The sequence below is a fragment of the Trypanosoma rangeli genome, assembly GCF_003719475.1.
Source record: "Trypanosoma rangeli strain AM80 chromosome Unknown Tra_15.4_contig_00001, whole genome shotgun sequence".
Lineage (NCBI taxonomy): Eukaryota > Euglenozoa > Kinetoplastea > Trypanosomatida > Trypanosomatidae > Trypanosoma > Trypanosoma rangeli.
Window position 1 is genome coordinate 64,556 of NW_021705745.1, and position 17,552 is coordinate 82,107.

Below are 17,552 nucleotides of genomic sequence, written 5' to 3' on the forward strand. Positions count from 1 at the left end.
GATAAATTAAGCAGCGACTGTGTCACTTTGAGGAAGAAAGAAGCGGAGAAAAAAGGTGAAGTGAATAAAGACAAAAAAAAAAGCATACACAACAACAACAAGAACCGACGGAGGCGGCAGTGTTGATGCAGCTCTTACTTGTTTCCCTGTGGCCCACGTCGACGGCAGAAGGGGCGCATTTTCCACACACCAAGGCTAACAGATATGTGTATGCTCAAGAGGAGCACTTACAGTGCGTAGGGATTTTCACCGTACATCTGTTCTTCTTTTCCCTCCTCTTATTATTGCTCTAACGCACACATTTTTATTATTATTCGCCCTTCTCACTGCAGTGACCACAATAACGCATCTCGAGAATATTCGAAGGACAAAGTGAGGTCTGCGGTGCAAAGTAGGCAGCTGTGTTAGTGCGTGAGTGGTTGAAAAGAAAAGGATGCGTCGCTCGTTTGGTGTGCTTGCAGCTGCGGCTGCCACTGCCGCTCCCACAGCGGTGACTGCAAATGCCAAGATGAATACCCTTCACAGGATTTTGACGGGTGAGTTGCACTTCAAGAACAAGACACCTGTCAAGGAGTGCAACATTGTGCACCAGTTTGGTGAGAATTGGCAGTCGGAGCTGTTGGAGTATGCCAAAACCCTCTCCGTGGAGCAAAAGAAAGTTCTCGAGCGGCAAGTGGCGCGGGTGAAGCTGACACGTTATACGGTTGCAGAACTTGCCGCCTACTGCGGCGACGGTCCCGCGCATCTTGACGCGGTAGCACGTGAAGCGAACATTGAGCAGGGCGTTGCGTTTCTCAAGGAGAAGGGCGTGGAGGCCTTCGACAAGTACGTGGCCGAGGAGGCGGCGAACGCAAACTGGAAGCCGGAGGATGTGAGGAAGTTTGCTGACGCGGTGAAGGCCAAGGCTAAGTAGTCAGATGCACGCAACGATGGATAAGGAAACTGACGCGAAGAATGGCAACGACAAGGGAAGGGAAGAAGAAAGAAAGAAGAAGTAACGAAATGGAAAGGAAAAAAAAAAAGGACATAGAGTTGAGGACAATGATGGGCGTGGGTGGAAGTGAGGTGAGGAACACGCTAGTGGAGAGAAGACAACGCAGATGTGACTCTCTCTCTCTCTCTCTCTCTCGTTCTTTGTGTAATATGCGATGCATATATGTTTATGTGGCACCATGGAGGCATAGGGGGTCGAGAGGGTTGAAGACACCCTGACTGTGTTTAGGAAACAATGTGTGTTTGTGTCTGTGTGGGGTGGGGGCATTACGCAAACACATGCGTGCTCACGAAAGGAGGTGTGTCTAACTCAGAATAGTCCGTGACGGCATACAAAGGCAGATATCAGGGGTGGGAAGCGTGTATGGATCGCCCATACTGTTTTCCTTCCAACGTTTTCTCTCTAGTTTTGCTTAAACAAGACAAGCAAAAACACAAAACCAATATTCGTTGATACAGTGTTTACACACACAAAAGAAAAAGCAAAACAAGGAAAAAAAAACAGACATACAGAAATGTCATTTAAACGTCCACTCTACGATGTTCTTGGTGTGCCACAGGACGCCGTCGAGGGGGACATATCCCGTGTCTACAGGCGTCTGGCGCTTCAGTATCACCCAGATCGTAACCCAAACGGGGAGACAAAGTTCAAGGAGATTGCAAATGCCTACAGTGTTTTGGGTGACTCAGAGAAGCGTCGTGTGTATGATGCAACTGGCGTTATTCCTGGAGTTGCGTCTGAGGAAAACAGTGAGGCCACGATGGCGGAACGCTCTGCGGAAATGAAGGAGCGGGTACGGATGTTCTACGCCACGTATGCAGGGTCACCTGAGGAGACGGAGGATGTCATGTCGTGCTACAATAAGTGTAAAGGGAACTTTCGGCGCATGGCACGGGAGGAACTTCTCTTTGACAACCGAAAGGAGGATGAAATTTGGCGTCTGCGGGAGCTTGTACGTGGTCTCGTGGAAAACGGATCTTTACAACCGACTGAGGCCTGGAAACTGACGAGTTCCGAAGCGGTGGTTAAACAAGTTATGCGGGCATTGAGGAAGGAGCGCAAAGAGGCCGCCGACGCGCTTGACGGTATGGGCCTTTCCGCTGAGAAGAATGGAGGTGACTTGCACGCGTTACAGGCGCTGATGAGGCAAGATCAGAAGGCGGAGTGGGGCAAGATGATGAGCAGTCTGGAGTCCAAGTACTTGCAGCCCAAGGGAGCCACAAAAGGGGCGGTGCAAACTGGCACGAAGAAGAAGCGCAAGGCAGAAGCGACACAACGCGCCACTGTACCACCGCGCAAAAAGGCGCGGAATTAACGCCAATTAAGCGGGATAAAACGCATGCCCACACCGATGCGAACACCTCAAGAAGAAGAGTAAAGAAACAAATGGAAGTGCGGATGGGAGAGAAACTGAGTGGATGGATATCATAGATGGCTAAGTTCAGTACATGCCATAGAATATTTTTGGGGGGAGGCGGTGCGATCGTTGCCCTGGCATGAAGTATAATTCTTCATCCCGCACTCCTTTCTTTTACACACCTGGGTTGACACAGAAGCAACAAGTAAGGGTGTGTGTGTGTGTGTGTTTGCATTTGCCACACACATGTTAAGAGGAAGGAGGGGATAAGTGCCTTTGGCGCGGCGTCTCTTCTAGTTGTGGTGTCTTTTTAGGCAGCGCCTTTATTGGTTTGATGTTTGCTATCTCTATCTATCTATATATCTTTTTTTTTAATTGTCCTTCCTACTTGTGCTTCAGGAAACAACAACATCGGCTAAAAGCAACTAGAGAAGACATTAGCATAAGCACACCAAAAAACAAAATAAATTAGGAAACAGAATACACAAGAGTCATCGTCTGCATTGGAAGCCACCGTGACTCAATCCGTAGAACGTGGGCGAGCGTCATGAACGTTAGTCGAGAGTATTTGCTGGGTGAAACTATTGCTCGTCAGTCTTTGACGAGTCGCATCAGTGCTCGCGTCGCGCGTCGTCTGTCGGTTGTTGGCGTGGCAGAGGAGCCTCGCAACGGTTCTGTGGCTGGGGCAACTATAAATACGCTCTGCAATGTTATTGGGGCTGGGGTACTCTCACTGCCGCTTGCCATGTATGAGGCCTCAGTCGTTGGTGCTCTTGTACTGATGCTATGCACTGCTTTTCTTGCAGGATTTGCCGTTTTTGCCCTTATTGCTGGCTGCGACGCGGCACAGCGTTTTTCATTTACCGAGGTTATGGCGTTCACTATATTTCCTTCCATGACGTTGGAAGATTTCTCTATACTGGAATCATCTACAGTTTTAGGGGACCATTCTGAAGTGGGAAACGGGACCGTAGAACTGGAGGCTCTTCGCATGCGTCACGTGGAAAATGAAATCAAATGTCGCAAACGTCGTCGAATTATAACAGTACTAGTGGAGTCCATTATTTTTTTTGGGAACTACGGAACTCTTATCATTTACTCACGCATCATTGCTGACTCTATACCTCCTGTGGTGGAAAGTTTTTTGCATGGCTCCGGTATTATTGTCACGCGTTTTTTTTGGCTTTTCATATCTGGCGTTATCTTCTTCCTTTTGAGTTGCGTGCGTAATATGGATGAGCTCAAGTGGACATCCATATTGGGTTTTCTCACTATATTCTACATTGTGGCAACTGCCGTTGCACGTTATTTCACAAGTCGTCAGACTCCGCCGTATCCCAAAATTGATCCCGTGGATCGTGGTGAAATTAATTGGTATCATGTAGGCACAGGATTATTCCGCACAATGTCGATGTATGGTGTAGCGTTTGATTACCATTACAATGTACCATATTACTACAAGGAACTGAAAGAACGTACATTACATAACATGATGAAAAGTGTTTATATTGCCTTTCCTATTATTGTCTGCTGTTATGCCGCAACAGGAGTGTTTGGATATTTGACATTTGGTGATTTAGTGGCCAGTAGTGCCTCGGGGGGTGATATTGTGCGTAACTACCCTAAAGATGATCTGGTGGTCAATATTGGACGCCTTGGGCTTTTTTTCCACTTTGTTTGCGTTTATCCCATTCTTTCTGTCGGTGCCCGTCGTGGACTTCACCGACTTATTATGAACGCACTGACGTGGAGTACTCAGACAGAGCGTATTGAGGAGGAACGACAGCTAGGGGATACTGACTATTGTGGCCACGGGGGGGTTGCGTGGGATACGATAGACAATGTGTCTGGTGTGGGTATTGACAGGGACGTAGGTTCCCCTGAAGATACCACCCGTCTGGCTATCGTTTTTGAGGCTTTTTTTATTGTTAGTACGACAATCTTGCTGGCTGCTGTTATACCGGGAATTTCAGTGGCGATTGGTTTCATTGGTGCATTATTTGGCACTTTTTTGATGCTAACGGCTCCTGGTTTGATTGCGTGGTTTTTGTTCTCACGCACTCCGTTGGTAGGAACTTCTCCGTACCGTTTCGCACGTCTTCTCATGGGTCTCGCCGTGTTGCTTATTGTTTCAGGGGTTGGCTTTTCCGTCGTCGGAATAGCGTTTATGATCAAAAAGTACACAGCTTAGAGTGTTGTGCTGTAAGTTCAGTTTTTTAAAATTTCCTGCCGCTGCTGCTACGGATGCGACATATTCGCATTTTTTTTTTTCCTCCCCGACCTTGTTGCTGTTGTTGCCTCTTTCGTAGTAAACCTTTATTTATTTATTTGTTGTTATCTGAACAAAGAAAGGTATGTGCACATGCTGCGAAGTGGAGTTTAATACCCATGACACACACACACACACACACACCCTCTCTTTCTCTTTCTCTCATTGTTTCTCGTGTTTATGCACTTGGTGACATTCTTGTTTCCCTTTCTTTTCGGTTTCTTTGCTAAATGGTTCCTCGCCTACTTACTTTCCTCCTTGTTTTTTTTTTTTCTTTCTCTCTCTCTCTCTCTCTTCGTTATTAGCAGGGAGACGCCTTAGCTCCTCCCGCACACTCTCCAGACGGATACAAGGCAAATCGAAGGAGAAAAAGAATACGATTGAAGGTTGGGAAACAGACATACAAGATATGCGGCGCTGGAATCCATGCGCCGTGGCAGTTGCGCTGTTCTCTGTTTCTCGCGCGATTGCCTCCGAGAGAATGACACGTAAGGTGCAGAAGGTCCCAACTGTGCACATTGACGGGGTGGATGAGTCAGCAAAGGATAACGAAGATGCCGGTGGGGTTGAAGGTGAGGGTGCGGAAGAATCTGTTGTTGAGATGGTCGAGGCGGAACTGCAGGCACTACCCAAAACGTATAGAGGAAAGTCGCTGAAAGAGTCGTGTTTGTCCATGGAAGAGAGGCGACTGCTTGCACAGATGCTTTTTGAGACACATTACACTTCGGAAGGAGAGGGAAAAGAGGACAAGGCAATGCGGTATCAAAGTGCATTGGAGGTGCAGTGGTTGGAAGAGTGGGCGCTCGGCGCGGGGTGGAGCGAGAAGGACGCAGTACGTAGTGCTGTTAAGAAGGCGGTGCTGCAGCGTGTTGATCTGCATAAACCTCTTGCATATATTATCGGACATCAGCCTTTTTATGGGTGCAATATTCACTGCTCTCCTCCACTACTGTGTCCAAGACCGGAGACAGAGATGTGGACTCACTGGTTTGTTCAGAAATATCTTGCCCACTCAGTAGCCGGTGACAAGCCACCGTTACGTGTATTAGACATGTGCTGTGGCACTGGATGTGTTGGTATTGCCATCGCCGTGCATGTACCACACACAGAAGTTGTGGCGGTTGATATTATGGATGAGGCCGTACAGGTCTCTGAGGAGAATGCAAGACGAAATGGTATTCCCTCATCGCGTTATCGTGCAATCAAAAGCGACATGTTTGAGGCCTTTTTTGCACCTGATGGCAATTCCAGTAGTGAAAAAAATGAGGAGGAAATGGGCGGGAAAAGAAAGACAAAACTGGCAGATTCATACGTGGATTCGTTGGACATTATTGTCTCAAATCCTCCTTATGTACTTCCGGAGCAGTACTTTTGCCTCCCTCCTAGCATAAAACTTTGGGAATCGAAGCTTGCCTTGGTGGGCGATGCTAAGCGGGAGAACCATCAATATTTCTATTTTCAGGAGCTCTGCGAATTGGGGGCTACCATGTTGAAGCCGAAGGCGCATCGTGATAAGGCTCTTGTCGATGCACCAAATTTCATTGTGGAGGTGGGACTGCAGGGAGAGCGTGTGGCTTCTCTCATAGAACGGAGCGGGTTGTGGGAGAATGTGGAGGTGCATCTTGACTACGCACAGCAGCTGCGCTGGATAACTGCCTCGTCCTCCCATTGACGCGTGCCCTTTTTTTCTTCAGTCTGTCAGTGTGCGCGTGTGTGGGGGTGGGGGGAGGTTTGGCTGCAGAGGCGATCGTTGGCGATGTTTTTTTGTAGTTTTTTGTTTTGTGTGTGTGTGTGTGTGTTTCAGTGTTGTTGTTTTTTGTGACCTTTTGTTCTGTCTTTTCTGTCTCCTTCGTCCTCACCACCTTCTTGTGGGTTTTTATCAGCAACATTAACATAAAAAAAGAACACAGACAAAAGGGGGGAGAAGGGAAGAGGAGCCGACGGGCCGATAAACACGGACCGACGCCTTTTTACAGACATATTTTTGTTTATTTATTACTTGTAGGCGTTGTGTGCGTCATTCTTCGTGTTAAACGAGTGTGGCCGCGTGGCCTTCAGTGATGGTTCTCATCGAGTGCAAGCGTCTGCCAAAAGATGAGTACAGCAAAGACTACGACGTCTTTTTGGCGTCATTCCCCGGGACCACAAACGTCGGTGAGGCGACAGATGTGCTGCAGCGAATGCGTAATACAAGAGTGCGCATTAAGTGGATGATAGCAGCTGCGAAGCAACTTGCCAAGGACTCTTGTGCAGAGGAGCAGCAGCACCACCTGCTTGGCCCTGTCGCCGATGCCGAACGTTACATGTCACTCGAACGCGCAGAAAGGCGGTTGACATGTGCCCAGGAAGAGTTAGACGCCTTGGTGAACGCATTCAAAGGAGGTGTCATGATTCTATTTCCGGCCGAGTGCAGTGGGACAGATGCGGTAAAGCGTTTAACACGGATGTTGGATGACGACAGCACCGCTGACGCGGATCGCTCCAAGGCACACCGTCTTCTCAGCATCATTGACGACGGGGCAACTACGGAGGACATCCTGCAGGGCGTGGCGACCATGTGGTGGAGTGGCAAACAACTTGATCGGGCTGCCGACCTTGCAAAATATGTTGGTAAGAACGACAAAACAAAGATTACGGTGAAGCTTACGGCCAAGGATGCCCCTGCTCCTCCGCGCGAGCCCGTTGTAGATGCCAAGACGCAGTCAGAGCTTATGGCGTATTACTTCAGGAAGCAGGAGGAGGCGAAAAAGATGATTGAAGACGAGGACCTCACATACGGCAACAGCGCCTGGGCCAACCCACAGGGTCTTAAGTCCCAATTGCATGGTTTCGACTCGGTGAAGTTTAAACCGGGGTAATATGATTGATGGTTGCGTTCCGTTGTATCGATGTACTCCTCATACTCCTTTTTTTTCCTTTTTATGCCGCTGTGTGAGAAAACTAGAGGGGAGAGATGGCGGCACCACAGAATGAACGGACGGAATAGACAAATGAATATGTGCTCTACTTTTATGATTATTCATGCAGGAATTATCAGTTACATCTCCGTGTGAGAAAGCCGCGGTTGCGCAAGCTTTCCATACACGTAGACACGGCGGCAAGGGGGTGCAGAGTGTATATTTTTGTGCTTTTTCTTTTCTACTTAAAAAGGGGAAATATCTTCTTCTTCTATCTCTTCTTAATTTTTTAAATACACATCTACAGGCTTTAGCCTCTCCTTTTTTTTTTGTTTCTGCTTCAGCTTTGCGGAATAAATGGGAGTTGACCTCACCGGAGTCCAGAAGAAGAAGCGCGTGGTGCGCCACCACACGTACTCGACGAACCCGTACATCAAGCTTCTCATCAAGCTTTACAAGTTCCTCGCCCAGCGCACCAACTCCCCGTTCAACAAGCTCATCCACCAGCGCCTGCTTAAGAGCCGAGGCAACCGCGCCCCCGTCTCTCTGAGCCGAATTGCCGTCTGCATGAAGCGCAGGTCAGTGTGGCTGGAGAAGGGCAAGAAGTCCCCTATCGCCGTCATCGTTGGTGATGTGCTTGACGATGTCCGCATGACCCGCATCCCGGCTCTGCGCGTGTGTGCTCTTCGCTTCTCGAAGAGCGCCCGCGAACGCATCACTGGTGCTGGTGGTGAGTGCCTGACATTTGACCAGCTCGCAATGGTGGCGCCGACCGGAAAGAATACCTTCCTGCTGCGCGGCCGCAAGTCTGGGCGCGAATCTGTGAAGCACTTTGGAGCGGCGGGCGTACCCGGCGGCCACGCGAAGCCCTTCGTATCGAACCGCGGGAAGGAACGCCAACGCGTCGGTACCCGCCGTCGTGCCTTCCGCCACAAGTAAGAAATGGAGGAAGCGAAAAAAGCCTGATTTTGTTTTGTTTTTGTCTTTTGTTGTTATTGCTTTTACTCCGCTGACCTTTGACAGTCCACTCCTTACGGTGCATACACCGCAAGGAGTGGGCCATCTCGAATAATGGAAAAGTGGCATGTTCTGCCTGTTTTTGCATGATGACCTTGTTAAACGTTTTCCTTTTTTTTTTTGTCTCTTTTTTTTTTTGGTGCCGTTGATGTTAGGTTTTTGCCCTTTTCTCATGTATCATTACACTTCTTCACTAGCGTGGTCAAAGGGATAATAATGCTGAGACTTATCAGGGGAAAACTCAGTATGCGTACAGTCGTTTATTGTGCAGGTATAGAGGTGCAATGGCACATCCGGGCGGATAGGCATTTGCAAACGACGTTGAAACACTGATAGAAGCACGTGTAGGATTAGTGCTGGTTCCTTCAGGGTTTCTCATCAATTTTGGTTTTTGCCTTGTGTTCGTATCTTCTTGCGTTCTCTCTTTCTTTCTCTCTCACTCACTCTTTCTGTGTGTGGGTATGTGTGTGGATGTATTTTTGTGTGGGTGTTGGTAGCCATAAATTGTCCTTGTTTTTTGTTTTTTTTTGTCCGGCTTGTTATCTCGGTTTCCATGTCCTGCAAACGCAAGGTAAAGGAAGCACGCAACAACAACAACAACAGTAAATAAAAGGGACGTCTCTCTTCAATGGATGCCATCCTCCTTTCGCCGGTTATCTCGGCGACCATCTTGATTGATGCCGAGGTAACTGCCGTAGCGCAGCTTAACGAAATTCTTCGGCGCTCCGGACTCCATGTTTCCACAGGGTCCACTCAACTACACGTTACTCCAGAAATGGTTTATTTACTCTCGCGCGACGATGTGGCGGTTCTCGCTCGTTTGGCCCGTGTTTTGGTGAAACATGCATCTGTACAATGTGACTTTGGCGCTCTCTTCAGCGTCCTTTGGGGCCACGCAAAGGATGTGGAGAAGCTACTTGACAAATATGCGCAGAAACCCTTGAATGATGAGTTGTGGTCGCGAGAGACAGCATCGCGACAAGTAGTGTCCGATTTAATGTTTTTGGCACATGTATTCCACATACTACGACACATCGAGGAGCCGTGTGCACGTGAGGAAGTGAGGGAGGCTGTAAGCATCGTGCAGAAGGATGTGGAGTTCGTAGCAAGACTTGCGCTCAAGGTGGGGCAGGCGTTTGATCTTGCCCTCAAGAACCTCAAACGCAGTGATACTGTCTTGTTGCGTGCTCTAGAACTCTGTCAAGCCACAATTGAGATGTTCGCTGCAGCCATCGCCACGCGGAAGACGCTAGACGTGAGTCCTCTACTTGACTTATTCAACTCCGACCTGGCATGGCGACTTAGTGGGGCTGGTGTGGTCGCAACGGAGAGTTACTGTGAGTCCATTCGTCGGCTCATAGGCGCTGTCTTTGCACGTCAAGACGATTTTGTTGGCGTTGAGCAGGTGGCGGTACAGCTTTTGCTGCACCGTTTAACTAACAGGCCGCCCTTTGATTGGGAGAGTTTTCGTAGATTGTACATTCTGCGGGATGCCGAGCTTTTTGCCGCGACCGCGCTGACTCCACAGTACGGCATCCTTCGTTACATGAGCATTGTACAGGCGTGCGTTGAGGCCTTGTTGGTAACAGATGAGCCGTGGACGCAGTCGTTGCGACAACGAACATTTAAGGCGCTCCATCAAATAAATGAGAAGCAGATGTTGTCCTTCTTTCAAGTTTCTCTGCTTGCAGCGCTTGAGGGAATGCCGGAGATGGACCTTGTTGACGATGCGGTACTGCAACACCGGGCCGTGGTAACGCACCTCATCGTCGAGCATGATAACAGTAATAATATGCCACCGCCAAGCTTTCTTCGCATTCTTTTGGCACATGGATACACTCTTCCACGCATGGGTCACGGTGTGCTGAAGAGAAACTCTATCTTGTCGCTCTTACGAGCCATTTTCGAGCAGCTTTTTCAGGTGCCGCTTATTCAGTTGGGAGAAACAAACAAATTGACGGACCTAACATTGATTCCACCCGTCTTGACCAACCACCTTTTACGGCTGATTTTAGATGCCGCCGCTGCCGATGCCGAGACAGCTCATGAAGTGTTGTCGGAGGTGCACCGGGTTACAGGAATTATTTACGAGGCTAACACCTCACAGTGTGCCTCCCTCTTATCCGCGCAGAAGATGCCTGTGCCGCTTAGACGCATTTCAGTTTCGGCAATGCGGTTACTCTTTATGTTCTTTGAGTCCAATGCGAGCCTTTACACTAACAATCATTCGATGGCCCTGGAGTCCCTTGGAAGGGTGTATGCGGTCTTAGCGTTTTACAGCTCTGCGAAGAAGAACGTCACGAAGATCGAAAAGAGTGCGACGATGCGAATGATTTCAAAGGTGAGCATGCAGTTGTTGGCTCTTACGCAGATGATGAGGGCAGGGAAGCTTGAATCCTTTTTTGTTGACGTGGTCCTCCCCTGTACCTCCACGGAGAAGTTGCAACAGAAAAATCGTCAGCAGTACGCACTACAGGAGGCGTATTTACGAGCCTTTGCATCCTCTGCAGTTGCTTTTGCAATGGATGAAATGACAATGTTGCGACACTGGGTGGATACATCCCTTCGCTGCATAAGAAATCCACTTAGTGGGGCCCTCTCTCTTGCAGGGTTAAACTTTTTCTCTGCCGCATTCCTTTCGAAACGAGCCATTGCACCCCTTTTTGTGCCAACCTACGTGGCGCTGATGGTCCCAGTTACTAACAGCAGGCGATATAATGAACCGTCGCTGCTTCTGGTGCGCCACTTTGCCAGGGGTGTGCGGGCAATATGTCAGGGAGTTGAGGAATGTGATGAAGAGCTGCTGACGAGGATGATGCAGAACCCAAATTCCACTGTAAACAAATTCTTGTCGGAATTTTATGGCGAGGGAAAAACCAAGCCAACATTAGATGGAGTTCGACCCCTCAGTTGCGTCCTTCTCGTTGTGTCTTCTCTCTTTGATAAGGTGTGTTTTATTCTTGGGCACACCGCGGCGGCGGACACTTCCTCCAGGCAGGAGCGAATTGCCCGTTTCCAGGCGTATTTCTCCGCTCTCATTAATTTGCTGCAGTGCCGCTCACGTACTGTGCTTCATCGTGTGTGCGCCTCCGTAGAAGCTGTTGTTCTGGAGCACCTGCGCGGTGTTCCGAGGGCCCAGTTGCAATGGATGAAGTACGTCACTGCCACCGTGGACCTCATTGAGGGGACAGGCAAGAAGGAGTTGGTGGAATGGCTTTTTAAGTTGAAGGAAAAGGCAGCTAAAGTGATTCCCCATTCCAGGCTCTAGACTGCTATCTTGACAAGGCGAGGGACGATGGGATGGGCGAAGCAACGCAAACAACGAAAAAGAGAAAGAAAAAAGGAGAGAGATGGGAGGCCAAGGATAAATTGCCGTTTTTTTTTTTTTTTGCTTTTGATGGTATTGTTTTTTAACGGAACAATAACATTCCCTCTTGGGAAGTCGAGGGTCATTTAGTCCCTTCACAGCAAAAGTTTGAAGCTGGTGTAGTATGTGAAGGGTTATAGCGATTCTACATACAAATAAATGTATTTATTTGTATACACCCTGTGTGTGTCTGCGTGTGGCTGTACGGCGTCGGTTTCTCGTGTGAATGAGGTGTGGGTCCTTCCCTTGAGGGGTGACAACGAAAACGACGTCTTTTTCTTTCTGTTCCTTGTCACCACTTGTGCTGCTTTTGTCAATAACGGTTTGACATTTTTTTTTAAATTTTTGTCTTTCATCAGTGCGTAGGGAGTTCTTGGGGGCCCTACTTTTTTCTTGAAAGAGGTCATTGGATTCGTGACAGCAGCTGGGGAGGCGAGGCCCCATTTCTTTTACCACCATGCTGAGCAGAAGTGGCACCGTACGTTCATGGTGCACTGTGTCGCGCGGGTTGGCCAAAATTGTGGCGGCAATGGCCGGTGGCACCGAAGGCAACACCATCACTCCCACGAGCGATAGCTCCAATGGCGGCAGCAGGACACCCACGCGTGTCACTAGACGAGGACCCAACCCGTCGCCGCCTAAGACGTTGTCGAAAGATGTGGCTGCTCATCTGCGTGACGGCAAGGACGCTCTTAATCGGAAGCAAAATGTCGTATATCGCCCCGTTCCTTCTACGCGCGTCAGCAGAGCTGCTGGGTTTGCGTCGTTATTTGTGCAGCTTGGCTGGGATCATGTCGTCGGCTTCAACGAAGGAGGCATGTTGGCAAGTCACAGCCACCAACGCATTGTGGACACGCTGTGTAGGATGCGTGGTGCCGTATTGAAGCTTGGGCAGATGCTTAGCATCCAGGACGCCGCTACTGTTTCACCACATGTGGTGCAGATATTTGAGAAGGTGCGTGATAGTGCCTACGCCATGCCACAAGCGCAACTAAATCGTACATTGGCAAAGGAATACGGAAATGCTAATTGGAGAAAGGATTGCTTTGTGGAGTTTGACGATGATCCCATTGCCGCAGCCAGTATTGGACAGGTACACCGTGCCACTGTAAAAGGAGACGGCGGCGTAACGACTGAGCCGGTCGCTGTCAAGGTGCAATACCCTGGCGTTGCAGCCAGTATTGACTCCGATATTGCAAATCTGAAGACGCTTATTTCTCTGAAGTTACTTCCTCCAGGAATGTTTATGGACAACATTTTGCAAGAGCTTCGTCAGGAACTCGCTCTGGAGTGTCGATACACAATAGAGGCCTCAAAGCAGACGCGGTATGCTGCTCTAATCCAGCAAGTTCCAGAACTACGGGAGGTGTTTGTCGTTCCAAAAGTCTACGAGTCTCTCTCGACTGACAAGGTGTTGGTGACGCAACTCGTTTCTGGTGTTCCTATTGACCGATTGGCGACCATTACAGGTAGTCAAGATCTCAAAAATTACGTGGCACAACGTATATTTTTGCTGACGCTTTCTGAGCTTTTTCACTGGCGTTTTATGCAGACGGACCCGAATTACTCTAATTTTTTGTTTGATGCAGAGACAAACCGAATCAATCTTCTCGACTTCGGTGCAGCTCGTGAGTACAGCGCTGAGTTTGTGCGGGACTACCTGGACGTTGTTGCGGCCGCCGCTGAGCAGGACCGTGACACCATCATTGCAAAAAGCATCAAGCTAGGTTTTCTTACCGGGAATGAGATGAAGCTCATGTTGGACGCACATGTCTCAAGCGTGGTGTTGTTGGGCAAACCGTTTCGTCATCGGGACAAGCCGTTTGACTTTGCGGCAGAAAATCTTCCTTCACTGATTCAGGAGCACGTACCAACCATGATTAAGCTGCGGCTACGCCCACCCCCAACGCCGGTATATTCGCTGCACCGACGGCTCAGTGGGACGATATTGCTGGCCACGAAGCTGAAGGCTACTGTCAACACGGGAGAACTGTTTTGTAATATTTATGACAGCTATAGGACATAACATGTTCGTTTTTATTTTCTACACATTCCGCATCTCTTTCTGCCGCTGGTTGTGTGCTTTCTTGTTCTTGAGTGCATCACAAATGGTATAATAAACTTTTTCCTTGTATATTTTTTTTCCTCTGTCTCGCAAACACTCGCGTCATTTTTGCTATCTGCGTGGCTGCATGGGCTATGACACTGCCACTCGTACCCTCTTAGTTCTTTCTTGTTTTTGTTTTTGTTTTGTGCGTACATTTCTCTTTCTCTTTGTGGGAAGCCTGTGGTCTGTTGTGTTTAGAAAGGGAGGGGGACGGCTAAGAATTTAACGCTTTTCATTTTGCCCCAGGCCGCTCGCACTAATTGTGGCGAAAGGAACATTACCAGTGAGTTACACTGCACTACTACTGCTCCCTTTCTGTGAAGCGCGCAGGCGTATAGGCAGCAGTAATACGTTGAGACGCCTAGGTTGGTTTAGATTTTTACGTAAATAAAAGCACGAAGAGAGAAAGAAGTGGAAGTGAGTATATACATAAACAGGTAGAAAACAAGGAGACAAAGAAAGAAAAAAAAAAAAAGGTGCGTGTGTGTGTGAAGAAGAAAAAGAAAGAAAGAGGAAGGAAAACAATATGCAGCAGTCACTAAAAAATCAGGAGGAGAATATGGACCGCGCTACGTAAGATGCGGATGGAGATGATTGAATGTTTCGCGGAGCATGAGAGATTGCTTCGGTTGACGCATGGAGAGATTAAGGAACGATTAGACAAAATTGAATCCGCCGTTATCGCACGTAACAGCGGAGACGGTCAGGCTATGGGGAACTCCTCAAACAACTTGGGACACCTCGATCATGCCACACCCGTCTATACGCGGCATGTTGCCGATAATCAAGGGAGTTCGGTGGGGATGCGTGTCACGGTGCCCTCCACACCGCCCAGTGAGCGGTTGCAGCTTATACACCCGGATTCCCGCGGGGCGAGGAGTGACGGTTTGCTTTCAGCGGGTGAGCACGCGGATTGGGTAGCGTTGACGACCCCCAGCCGCCATGAGGCCACACCAGCGGTGTCTCCACATAATAAATGGACCAATGATGAGTTGTCCCTGGTGGAAAGAAATCCTTCAGTAGATGCCACCTGTGTTGAGGCGTTCAACAAATTAATGAATGATGATGATCTTCAGCATTCTACGTTGGCGCATTTGGGCGCCTCCAATATTCAAGATGATGAGTCAAGATCATCACAATATCAGCAGATGTTAAGTCCGTACACAAAAAAGAATGATATTATTCATGTGGGAGCAACAGATACTTTGCAAACTCAATATCTAACGACGAGTTTGAGGGTAACGTATGTCAATGGCCGGCCACAAGTTGTGCCCATTCCAGATGGGGCCCCCGATGAACCCGAAAAATTGGGTATCAATGTACATGCGCCGTGTAAGGTGTTGGTTGAGTTTAAGCGAAAACGTGTACTGCAGTTTGAGTCCAAGGAGTACGTTCCGCCTGGCAGTTACGTCATGGTGGGTGGTGATCGCGGGGAGGATATTGGACTTGTGACATACACTTGGTGCGAGACAACAATGTTGAAGAAGAATGACATCAGTGGCTCCGGCAACGGCAGCAGCAAACCCGTCGTCTTGTGCGTTGGACTCACCGGTAGCACTCTCACCCACAATATTGGTCTCGGCGCAGGTACTGTCCTGCGGTTGGTAGATGAATCAGATGTGGCACAGCTTCATACTGTGCAAGTGGAGCTTGAACGACGTGCCATTGACGTCTGCTCCCAGCGTGTCCTCGATCGTGGGCTACCCATGACTATCGTGGATGCGGAGTATCAATTTGACAAGAAAAAACTGACATTCTTTTATGAGGCGCAGCAACGCATGGACTTTCGTGAGCTCGTGCGGGACCTCTACAAGTCGTTCCGCGCCAGAATCTGGATGGCGCTGGTGGAGAACTGAATGAGACCACACGAGCCCACTCTTTTTTGTTTTTGTTTTTGTTTTTTGCCTGCGTGTGCGTGTTTTGTTGGTTGGTTGGTTTACTTTCATTAAACTTCAGTACCCATTTCACATAGACAACGCAAACACAAGAGAGGAAGGTAGGTAAGAAAGAAAAGTCCGGGCAGAGTTGTGACGATGACACGAGGTCAGCCAAGCGCACCACAAGCAAAACTGAGCTGAAACAAAAGAGAGAGAGGGAGGGAGGGAGAGACGAGAGAAAAGGAAAAAGAAAAATAAAGCAGACAGACACTGAGAGAAAGCACACAAGTGCGGAGGGAGAAGCCACTACAAGTGATTTTTGTAGAGGCAGGGGCCTGCCGCACCCCCTGGTTTGCACGTTATTGGCTATGCGGTATTGTTGACTCACTTGGAGCAATGGAGCGGAGGCACGTAGAGAAGAAAAATGATGTGGTTGAACCATAAAAGCAGAAAAAAAAAAAGAAGGATGAGACTGAGGGCACGCAGGTGAAACTCCGCGAAACATCACACAAGGAAGTAATTTCTACCTGCCTTTCATAAAAGAAGCAGGAAAATAAAATAAGGAAAAAAAAACGGAAAGAGTGAGTGAAAGCACAGAAGCATACATTAGTGTCCAGATGCTCACACGGGTATCGGCACACACAAACGCAAACATATTATATATTGTGCATGTATACATATGTGTCTGGCAGGTGTATATTAATTTGCTAATAACGGAATAAGTGAAGGTAGCAGAATGGGATTGGGGACTTCTACCCAATCTCACTGCATTGTATTCGTTTCTTTCCCTCTATCTCTCTATCTGTGCGTGTGGGTATTTGTTGCGCTGTCTTTTTGCCCTTCCTTTTTTGTATTACAGCTGGTACTGTTTATTTCTGGGCAGAGGAGGGTGTGTCGTTGTGGCGCATTGAGGAGAAAAATGTGAAGCAAGAAAAGAAAAATCAGACAGAAGTGAAACAACACTATTACATGTAAAGGTGAGGGATACGTGAAAGGAAGCACGAGAAACAGGGGGGCGAGGCAGAGGTGAGTGGGTAACAAAAGTCAAATGGGGGGAGCCTCGTTGGTACCTATGGGATAGCACCAGAGTGCGGGGATTTTTTTTTTTTCGTTTTTGTTTTTACAGAAGTTTCTTTAGGGGGTGCGCGACTAGATGGGTGGGGTGGGGTGGGGTGGGGGGGAGGGTAGAATGGATGATGGCGACACGTCTTGATCTCGTATGGTTCTTTGATGATTGCTTGATTTTCTTGTTTTTGTTTCCAACGATTCCGCATTGGAAGGAGGCGCGAGTGCAGTTTTTTTGGCTCCTTCTTCTCACTTCGACCTCCCGTTACCTTCCACACGGCGTGGGGGCCGGTGGTTAAGGGGCGCTCTGTAGGGTCCCTTTGTGAGTTTCCATATTTGGGGGGGGTGGGGGGGGGGGGGGGCGGCAGGTTAACATGGCCCTATGCTTTGTGAATTCGTTGGTTTATAAATGCGCGAGTGTGTTGGATCAGTCTCATCTGAAGTTGATGATATTGGGTGCATTCACCAAAGCTGAAATTCCCATATTCTTTGTTTACTCCCTCCTTCTGGGAATATGATCCAAGGCCTCATGCAGAGAGGCACTTTCCATCTTTATGATGATGTGTAGCTGTTCTTGTACGTGCGAGCAAGCGCCCACGTTA

General features: G+C 48.6%; 9 protein-coding genes across 9 annotated transcripts, besides 19 other annotated features; all 9 read left to right on the forward strand.

The window, feature by feature from the left end:
• Positions 1 to 63: 63 nt before the first annotated feature.
• Positions 64 to 104: a sequence feature (A-rich).
• A 329-nt stretch (positions 105 to 433) lies between these two features.
• TraAM80_00027 (uncharacterized protein) lies at positions 434 to 913 on the forward strand (the record flags this gene model as incomplete). The annotated part of the gene is made up of 1 exon (XM_029377123.1): positions 434 to 913. The coding sequence occupies one exon, from the start codon at positions 434 to 436 to the stop codon at positions 911 to 913; it is 480 nt and encodes a 159-aa protein (XP_029243013.1).
• A 56-nt stretch (positions 914 to 969) lies between these two features.
• Positions 970 to 1,023: a sequence feature (A-rich).
• Positions 1,024 to 1,106: 83 nt separating this feature from the next.
• Positions 1,107 to 1,129: a microsatellite.
• Positions 1,130 to 1,508: 379 nt separating this feature from the next.
• On the forward strand, positions 1,509 to 2,309 carry TraAM80_00028 (chaperone DnaJ protein; the record flags this gene model as incomplete). Its single annotated transcript, XM_029377124.1, has 1 exon — positions 1,509 to 2,309. The coding sequence occupies one exon, from the start codon at positions 1,509 to 1,511 to the stop codon at positions 2,307 to 2,309; it is 801 nt and encodes a 266-aa protein (XP_029243014.1).
• Positions 2,310 to 2,562: 253 nt separating this feature from the next.
• Positions 2,563 to 2,583: a microsatellite.
• A 315-nt stretch (positions 2,584 to 2,898) lies between these two features.
• Positions 2,899 to 4,542, forward strand: TraAM80_00029 (putative amino acid permease-like protein; the record flags this gene model as incomplete). Its single annotated transcript, XM_029377125.1, has 1 exon — positions 2,899 to 4,542. The coding sequence occupies one exon, from the start codon at positions 2,899 to 2,901 to the stop codon at positions 4,540 to 4,542; it is 1,644 nt and encodes a 547-aa protein (XP_029243015.1).
• Positions 4,543 to 4,742: 200 nt separating this feature from the next.
• Positions 4,743 to 4,764: a microsatellite.
• Positions 4,765 to 4,892: 128 nt separating this feature from the next.
• Positions 4,893 to 4,915: a microsatellite.
• Positions 4,916 to 5,029: 114 nt separating this feature from the next.
• Positions 5,030 to 6,292, forward strand: TraAM80_00030 (methyltransferase; the record flags this gene model as incomplete). The annotated part of the gene is made up of 1 exon (XM_029377126.1): positions 5,030 to 6,292. One exon carries the CDS (start codon positions 5,030 to 5,032, stop codon positions 6,290 to 6,292), a length of 1,263 nt encoding a protein of 420 aa, XP_029243016.1.
• A 77-nt stretch (positions 6,293 to 6,369) lies between these two features.
• Positions 6,370 to 6,441: a microsatellite.
• A 239-nt stretch (positions 6,442 to 6,680) lies between these two features.
• TraAM80_00031 (uncharacterized protein) lies at positions 6,681 to 7,478 on the forward strand (the record flags this gene model as incomplete). Its single annotated transcript, XM_029377127.1, has 1 exon — positions 6,681 to 7,478. The coding sequence occupies one exon, from the start codon at positions 6,681 to 6,683 to the stop codon at positions 7,476 to 7,478; it is 798 nt and encodes a 265-aa protein (XP_029243017.1).
• A 396-nt stretch (positions 7,479 to 7,874) lies between these two features.
• On the forward strand, positions 7,875 to 8,456 carry TraAM80_00032 (large subunit ribosomal protein L18e; the record flags this gene model as incomplete). The annotated part of the gene is made up of 1 exon (XM_029377128.1): positions 7,875 to 8,456. One exon carries the CDS (start codon positions 7,875 to 7,877, stop codon positions 8,454 to 8,456), a length of 582 nt encoding a protein of 193 aa, XP_029243018.1.
• Positions 8,457 to 8,480: 24 nt separating this feature from the next.
• Positions 8,481 to 8,519: a microsatellite.
• Positions 8,520 to 8,639: 120 nt separating this feature from the next.
• Positions 8,640 to 8,672: a microsatellite.
• A 271-nt stretch (positions 8,673 to 8,943) lies between these two features.
• Positions 8,944 to 8,985: a microsatellite.
• Positions 8,985 to 9,025: a microsatellite.
• A 94-nt stretch (positions 9,026 to 9,119) lies between these two features.
• Positions 9,120 to 9,136: a microsatellite.
• Positions 9,137 to 9,162: 26 nt separating this feature from the next.
• On the forward strand, positions 9,163 to 11,802 carry TraAM80_00033 (putative phosphoribosylpyrophosphate synthetase; the record flags this gene model as incomplete). Its single annotated transcript, XM_029377129.1, has 1 exon — positions 9,163 to 11,802. The coding sequence occupies one exon, from the start codon at positions 9,163 to 9,165 to the stop codon at positions 11,800 to 11,802; it is 2,640 nt and encodes an 879-aa protein (XP_029243019.1).
• A 107-nt stretch (positions 11,803 to 11,909) lies between these two features.
• Positions 11,910 to 11,946: a microsatellite.
• Positions 11,947 to 12,358: 412 nt separating this feature from the next.
• On the forward strand, positions 12,359 to 13,927 carry TraAM80_00034 (putative ABC1 protein; the record flags this gene model as incomplete). The annotated part of the gene is made up of 1 exon (XM_029377130.1): positions 12,359 to 13,927. One exon carries the CDS (start codon positions 12,359 to 12,361, stop codon positions 13,925 to 13,927), a length of 1,569 nt encoding a protein of 522 aa, XP_029243020.1.
• A 659-nt stretch (positions 13,928 to 14,586) lies between these two features.
• On the forward strand, positions 14,587 to 15,864 carry TraAM80_00035 (putative cell cycle sequence binding phosphoprotein (RBP45); the record flags this gene model as incomplete). The annotated part of the gene is made up of 1 exon (XM_029377131.1): positions 14,587 to 15,864. One exon carries the CDS (start codon positions 14,587 to 14,589, stop codon positions 15,862 to 15,864), a length of 1,278 nt encoding a protein of 425 aa, XP_029243021.1.
• A 22-nt stretch (positions 15,865 to 15,886) lies between these two features.
• Positions 15,887 to 15,911: a microsatellite.
• Positions 15,912 to 15,946: a microsatellite.
• Positions 15,947 to 16,092: 146 nt separating this feature from the next.
• Positions 16,093 to 16,166: a sequence feature (GA-rich).
• An 816-nt stretch (positions 16,167 to 16,982) lies between these two features.
• Positions 16,983 to 17,007: a microsatellite.
• A 33-nt stretch (positions 17,008 to 17,040) lies between these two features.
• Positions 17,041 to 17,066: a microsatellite.
• A 222-nt stretch (positions 17,067 to 17,288) lies between these two features.
• Positions 17,289 to 17,315: a microsatellite.
• The last annotated feature ends 237 nt before the right edge of the window (positions 17,316 to 17,552 follow it).